Source organism: Primulina tabacum, chromosome 13 (assembly GCF_025594145.1).
Source record: "Primulina tabacum isolate GXHZ01 chromosome 13, ASM2559414v2, whole genome shotgun sequence".
Classification (NCBI taxonomy): Eukaryota; Viridiplantae; Streptophyta; class Magnoliopsida; order Lamiales; family Gesneriaceae; genus Primulina; species Primulina tabacum.
In genome coordinates, this window is record NC_134562.1 from 30207211 (window position 1) to 30214903 (window position 7693).

Consider the following 7693-nt stretch of genomic DNA (forward strand, 5'->3'; position numbering starts at 1 on the left):
TAACTAGTTTTAACTATGTTCCGATATTCAATTTTAGAGAATGTCAAAATTACATAATAAAATTACTATTATTATTGTTAAATTCGTATAATTATGTTATTAAACACACTTGTATGTCGCGAATGATTTTTTTAACCACAAATTCATAAAAATTTACATGATACTCGACATCTAAATACATGATTTAGACGAGAAAAACAAAAATTGATCATCAGAAGATATTTATATGTTTATAATTGATTCAATAAAAAAATGCATGATTAAAATTGTCACACACGTTACATATATGTCAAAAATTGATATTTTGTGCAATTACTCAATTAATGATTAAATTCACTTATTATTTTCTTTTTTTAATTTTTGATTTTACTAGGCGAAGCATAAAATTTGACATATTGTGCAGAAAAGATTTTATCCAGAATATAATTTATATTACACTGCATTTGGATGAATGAATTTTAATTCATGGGGAATAATTTTAAACTTGAATTTTAAATAACTCTCTTAAATAAGATACATTTAAACTCCTTCATAAATAAAAAAAAAGAATTAAGAAATTAAATTTATTACGTCAGAGTTAAATTAATTAAAAATATGATATCTAAATTATTTTATTTTATTAATTCATATAAATTTTATTTTCAATCATAATATTTATTTGTGATATTAATTATTAAGATTTTAAAAAATTTATTTATTTATTTTCCATTGCCATTCGCGAAGCTCCTCTGAATTAACATGAGATTCTCCCGACCATAAACCCTAAACCCAATCGGATTTCGACCAAAATCGGCATGGACCATCAGCAGTCTCACGGCTATATTATGCAGCCTCCGCCTCCACATCACGCGCCGCCGTCCGCGGCGGATCCATATCAAAGGCCGCCTCCACCCCCTCCGGCGCAGCACGGTCACCCGTGGCCCTACTCCACCCCTCAATTTCAATTCCAAGTCCAGCACTCCCCCTCTCCCCCACCTCCACAGTGGGTGCCGCCGCAGTCTCACTCCTCCGATCACGCGCAGTACCTTCACCCTCCTCCGCCACCTCCTTACTCTGGCCACCAGCCTCCCCCGTACCCCTCGCACCCTCATTACCCTCAATCGCATCCTCTACCGCCTAGACCGCCTCATGCCCCCCAATCTTACACTCAGGTATTTGTTCTTGTAATTCGTGAGTTTTCGATTCATTGGAAACCCTGAAATTATTGTGTTGTTAGCTTTTGTAATGATTTAGCAGCTAGGGAGGAGGCCGGATGGTGAATTGACCTAGTTTTTTTGAAATGGGTCGATTACAAATAAATTGTTTCGCGAGTGTAGTTGATTTTTTCATTTAAGCTTTGAAGGCATTGTTCCCTGCAGCTAAAGAATATTAGATTCACGCTATATGACTGACTATTGCATAATGTAACTGGAAACAGTAAGATGGTATGTGTGGCTTAATTTGCTGCAGTCGAGTTTGTGTCACATTCAATGCAAAATATCATGATTTTTTTCATTAATTAATATTTTAGAAAATGCTTCCATCGATCTACTTGCTGATTACTAGCTTAACATTAAAAAATCTTTATCATGATTTGTATACCTGTAATTGCTTGAAGCCTGTTATTGAACTGAACTTTTTATAACCTGGAATCAACCTCAGTTAACCTTTTGGACATCAACTTTGTTTATATTTGAGAAAAGTTGAGTTCTCATAATTATTTTGGTTGTTTGTATTTGATATTTTTTGTTATACAAATCATTATTCGGGGCCTTTTAGGCAATTTACATAGAAACTATCATAAAGGTTATGTCTTTCATGCAGACTTGTGGTTGATGTATAATGTGCGTTTGTTGTATCTTAATTATTATGGAGTCTGTCATGGTTAATATTTTTGTTGATGAATTAAACTTTAGCTTGTGTGGAGCCTCTTGGGGTTAGCATTTTTGGATTGGTAACTTAAGATTGATAAATTTACTACTGCAGGATTTGGGAAATGGCAGCTGTAGTCATCACCAGGGTTGGGACTACTCGAATCAGTGTATAAATTTCTACTTTTTTCTTGGAGATTTTTGTCATTCTTGTTTTTTTATTATTTTTATGTTTATTAGTATTTCTTTGTATAATACATCATGGTGTTCTGTCTATGTAGTTCAAAAAAATTATTTGGCAATATATGGACATAAAGCAAATCTGTTCGGATATTAATTGAGTTTAATATCAACTATGGTAAATAATTTGTTGCTTCACAGCCTACTTTTATGCTTGATGAATTTGATTTAGTGGAATAGGTTTTCACTCTTCTCATAATTTGACTTATTTCAAAGGTGTCTAAAGAAGTTCTTTAGTCGCCTTTCTCAAGCATCTCTGCAACTTCACTTACTCAGTGGTTTTGTATCTTGGCTGCAGAAGCTCATTGTTAATCTTGAGGTCATAAAATGTTTTGGTTGACTTATTTTATTTTTTAAAGAAGTTATTGTTACCGTTCCTTTTTCTCTTGAATGCGTTTAATTATGACTAGCTTGAAGCTGTCAGGCTGTCACTTCATCTTCTTTTTTAAGAATTTATTCTGGATTTGCATTGGTTTGGGACCTGCAGCGAACAGTAATGAACAAGACTGGGCAGAAAAAGCCAGAGCATGGGCAGTTGCGAAAGCCGCGGCAGACAATCAGTATTCTGTACCTGTTGGAAGACCAGAAGAGCAGAACTATTTCCACGATCAATATCCACAATCCATTAATCCTCAATTTCAAAGTGTACATGTGCCGATGGAGCAAGCCTCTAGCTATCAACAATATCCAGTTGGAGTGGGACCTTCAAACAGGACAGGACCGGGTCAGTTGCAGGAGTCTCAGCATATCACCTCAGGGCAATCATCTTATACTGTGGATTTGCACGTCCCGTATGCAGCAAGAGATGGAAACCTGATGGGAAATTCATGTGAACCAACCCATCCACAAGAGAATTCATCTTTAAGTTCATTGCCCTATCAGCAGGAGGTACCTTCTAGTTATTCTTCTGTCTCAGGTAAAACTTTTCTGTGTGTACTGACACTAAATTTGAATCTTTTGCTCAACAACATATTCCGTTTTGCATGATTAAGTGTAAGCTAGTCAGATAACCAAGTGAAAGATGGATTGATTGGAAACTCCATCTAATATTCAAGCGAACCGAACTTAGATAGGTGAAAACCCATTCCACCTGAATATCTGGTTTGGTCGAAGAGTTTGCTTCCAAGAGGGCATCTAGTGAAGCAGATTAGCGCTCTAATTTGGTTTCAAAATTGATTATATTTTGGTCATAGAATAGATAAGGCTGAAGTTTTGTGTGTGTTACAAATGGAACTGAAGTTCTCTCAGACTAAATCGAATTTTGTTTCTGTAAAGTTGTCAAACCATGACAACAATTTTGATGCAAGAAATTATGAAGTTAGAATTACGGCATATTACGCCATGTGAGTCTTTTCATGACCCATGTTCTTTATTGCAGGTAATGAAGGTGCTGGAGATAGATATGAACAGTTCAATAGCTCTTCATCTATGCATGTTGCGTCTGTGGCACATAATCATGTTCAGCCACTGCCACCTGCAGTCGGTCGGACTGGATGGGCAGAGGAGCACCATCACTTACTTTCTAGCAAACCAAATGAGTCTGTAATTGGTATGAGTGATCAGCCATTGAACTTTTCACATCATTTTAATCGCAACTTGGACCAAAATATGCAACCCAATTCTACTCATCCGTCAGGCGGCCCAGTCAGAGTTCTGGATCCTATGGTGTCTATGTCTTCAAATTATGCTTGGACTCCCTCGTCTTCATCTGGAATTGTTCATCCTCCCATGCCTCCCACAATCTCACCAGGGGCACAGGTTTTGAGTTCAATAAGTGCATATCTTTGTAGTTCAATATCATTTGTTTCCATCTTTGACCCGCTTCATTGTTTTTAGGTTGATCACCCAGTAGCTATGCCTTCTCCAGCTTCTGGACATTCTGCACCAATTTTTCCTACTGGGCATGGTTTTCAGCCTCCCGCCTCATTGATTGGTGCATCTTTTGGTGCTGGCTCTGGTGTTGTCTCACATCCTACTACATCTTTCTCGGTAGATGCTTATGGTGTTCCTAGCATTTCTGAGCGTCCTAAAAAGGTAATTTTGTCTTATTAACGGCTTTGAATTTGGACATTACCAGGCATGCATACGAAATTCTTTTGAATTTCAGGCCTCTGTACCTAATTGGCTTAGGGAGGAAATAATAAAAAATAAAGCTGTTATCACAAGTTCTGTTCCAATGCTTCCTCAAGAGGATTTACCATCCATTGAAGGAGATATGAGTGATAAATTTTCTCAGAAGATTGACAATTCAGATAGTAAAAGCATTGATTCTTCTCGGTCAGCGGAAGATGATGATGAGGATGAGGACGAGGTTATTATCCATTTTCGCTCTTGTAATTTTTTAAGGACTAATAGTCAAGAGATTCGTTCACTTGTTTTGATGCGGCAGTCGTTAAAAGCTGTATAATTATCTATTCCGAATCACATGTTTTGTCATCTTGTAGCTGAAAATTTTGAGACGTTTTTTTTTTAGTTTAACATTCCAGAACATCGATTCAGCATTTTCAGTAATTAACATTCCAGACCATTTATTTAGCCTTTTCAGTTCACTCTTTTTCTCCTCCTAAATCTATTTTAAGGATTTGTCTCTTTGAGTATACTTTGTGGTTTCGGAGTACGATTTTGTCGTTAAATATCTTTTCTTGTTTTGTTGAGTTCAGTTATTTAATTTAACCACAGTTCTTGATTTTCATTTTTTTCCCTGAGCTTTGTGTCTAGTGTATTATTTATATCTTTTCCTGTTCCTTTTGTAGTTGCTTTTGGTATTTTCTATTTTCTGTTTCTTTTTCTGGCTCATGGTGCGACATTTTTTCCATACTATGTGCTGACTGCTTTCACTCATTGTAGGATGTCGAAGCTGCCAGAAATGCAGCTATCAACAAAGAAATAAAGCGTGTTTTAACTGAAGTTCTTTTGAAGGTTGCAGCCGATCAAATATGTCTAAACTTCTTGCTAGACTTGTTTAGATGTTTTGACTATAATTCTCTGGCAGGTCACTGATGAACTTTTTGACGAAATCGCAACCAAAGTTCTTAATGAAGATGATCTCTCTGTTGAAGGTGACTGCCTTTGTTTGTTCTCAGTATTTTTCTTTTGTTTTCGTTTGTGTTTGGGTTGCCAACCGTCTTGTCTTGTTTTGTCTCCTTTTTTCGTAGTTGTACAAAATCCAGATATGTCAAATCATTGCTTGTTACCATCTACACCAACTATTTCGACATCCGCAGCCTTTGCAAAAGTTCTAATTCCGGCCAAGACTATGAATATTCATTCTGAGGATGGTAGTGAAAAATCTACCTCTGGCTCTGCTGGAGATGTTCTAGGTCTTGGTAGTTATGCCTCAGATGAGGATGATGATGAGATCCAGATTTCTGGTAAGCTGAACTCAAAGGAAAGCTCCACAAATCAGCAATCATCCCCGAACAAGGTTTTGGAAGATGCTCGTTCCAGGAAAAAAATAGAAGAGCATGGATTGGAGAACACTGGCAGAGAGACTCCAATTATTTCCATGGATAATGTAAGTGCTGCAGATATGGGTGTGAAAGATGATAGGGCAGTTAGGAAGTTATCTTCTAGTGACACCCTGCGGTCCTCCAAGAAAGCATCTCGTGAAGATGAGATGCATCATGGATCTGATATTTCCATGCCAAACAAATCTATAACCGAGAAGGCTGTGGAAAGACCAGATGGAAATTTAGATGCTAGAAAGTCAAGTGACAGTTCCAGAGTCCAAAAATCTAGGTAACAGGTCTGAAAAGAATGATGTGCATGGAAACAAAAGGAACTTGGTTGAAAAAGACCAGCAATGTGCCCGAATATGCCAAAGAAACGGTGGATAAGGGAGATGAAAATCACCGGAGGCTTGAGGAGAGGCATGCACGAACAGAAAGGGAGTATTATAATGGTTCAAAAGACAAAGGAAAGGAAAAAAGTAGAAATGGGGAAAGAGCACAGGATCCTGAAGCAAGGAAACGGCCTTCTCCTTCTGAGGGGAAGGGGGGAAAATCCGACACAAGAGGGGACAAAAGGAAAAGTTTTAAAGAAAGCAGTGATGATAAAAGACATGATAAAACAAGAGATGAGAAAAGGGAAAGATCTTGGTATAAAAATGGAAGTGGCGCTAGCAAGCATAAACCACACCGGTCTTCTTCTGTTGGTAGTAGGGACTCTGACAAGGATAACTTGATTGCTGGCCGTTCAAACGATTCAAGCGACGAGTCCTCAGATGCTTTGAAAAGGTGTGCTGTAACATCAAATATGTTGTATTCAGTTCAGAATCTCTGATTTTCCTTATAATTTTAAATTCAATGGGCAGCAGGAAATCGCGTCATTCTAAAAGGCATAGATCTCCATCGCCCACCAGGTCCAGAAAAAGGTACTTCTCTTCGCTCTAATTGGGTTCGACATTTCTCTCCCTTCTAAGCATGTGGAGGAAACGGTGCCCATGCATATACTCGTAAAACTCCATTTTTTAACATTTGTTATTTTGGTTTGCAATTGTGTTTTCTATATTCCACAGCCAGCATAATCCTGAGAAAAATGGTAGAAAGACCTTTTCAACTGAATATGATGTCTCTTGCTGGTGAAGAGATTTTATTCATCTTAATATCCTGCAGTGAAATTGTGTGGTTACATAGCATCTTTATTGACATATAGCTGTTAGGAGTATTTTATGATTATTATCCTATCCAGACGAAGGTTTAATCATGCCAGCAGGTCAATTTTAATGTCTGGATGCTCATAACGCTGTGAAATCACACGGGCAATTTTAGACTTTTACTCACTTTTTAGCATGTAACATTTTTCTTTTAGACAAGTTTCGCGGTCTCCTAGCAAGCACTCTAAGCGCAGGCATACTCACTACTCTTCTCTTGAGAAGACCAGGTATTTTACTTGCCTCCTTAAATTAAATCAGTTCTTATTTTAGATTCTCCACCCATCAACACATCGAATGCGACTCAGGTGAAAAAAAGGGAGAATGTTTTACATTATGACATTTTATGTTGCATGATTACGAACCTGTTAATCACTTTCAGGTCAAAGTCAAGGTCAAGATCGCCAGTACGCAAGAGACGATAACAAGAAAGGATGCATTGAAGCAGTTGGAACTTGGACAAGCCGATATATCGTCTCAAGGATCCCCTCGATTGAACTTGTTACGTTGCAGAAACTCACAATCCATCCTGCTGATTGAAAATCAGTACACATCGAAGTTGTATGTTGTTGATTGATAAAAAGCATATATGTTGTGTTATGTTAAATTATGTTGGCTTCTATTCTGTTTTAGTTGGCACTCGAACACATCGATCTTAATGGTTACCGCAGAACTCTGTTTAAATTAAATAATAAATTCAATCAGATCTCTATTGTTGCATTTCTTTTCCATTGCTCGTTCCTTGTATAGATAATAGATTATCAAACAAGAATAAGCAGGAGGGACGAGGATTGTTGTCTTTGTGCGACAATATTAACACTAGGATTGTGTTAAAGATGTCTCATTAGTAATGTTACGACTTCAGATGGGTAGATAAATCCATCCTTTTGTATGTTTGATCGTGCAAAAACTTAGTTATTAACGTCATGGTGAGAAAATCGAGAAGCTTTTA

The 7693-nt window shown here is 37.3% G+C and overlaps 1 protein-coding gene across 1 annotated transcript; it reads left to right on the forward strand.

The window, feature by feature from the left end:
* The first annotated feature begins 697 nt into the window (after positions 1 to 697).
* LOC142523210 (uncharacterized) lies at positions 698 to 7450 on the forward strand. The gene is given in 14 exon segments (XM_075626884.1): positions 698 to 1151; positions 1966 to 2020; positions 2578 to 3006; positions 3469 to 3848; positions 3927 to 4124; positions 4198 to 4401; positions 4938 to 5009; positions 5083 to 5149; positions 5246 to 5820; positions 5822 to 5899; positions 5901 to 6325; positions 6406 to 6462; positions 6900 to 6971; positions 7124 to 7450. Coding segments are annotated over 14 exon segments (3012 nt in total). The 5' UTR covers positions 698 to 794; the 3' UTR covers positions 7167 to 7450.
* The last annotated feature ends 243 nt before the right edge of the window (positions 7451 to 7693 follow it).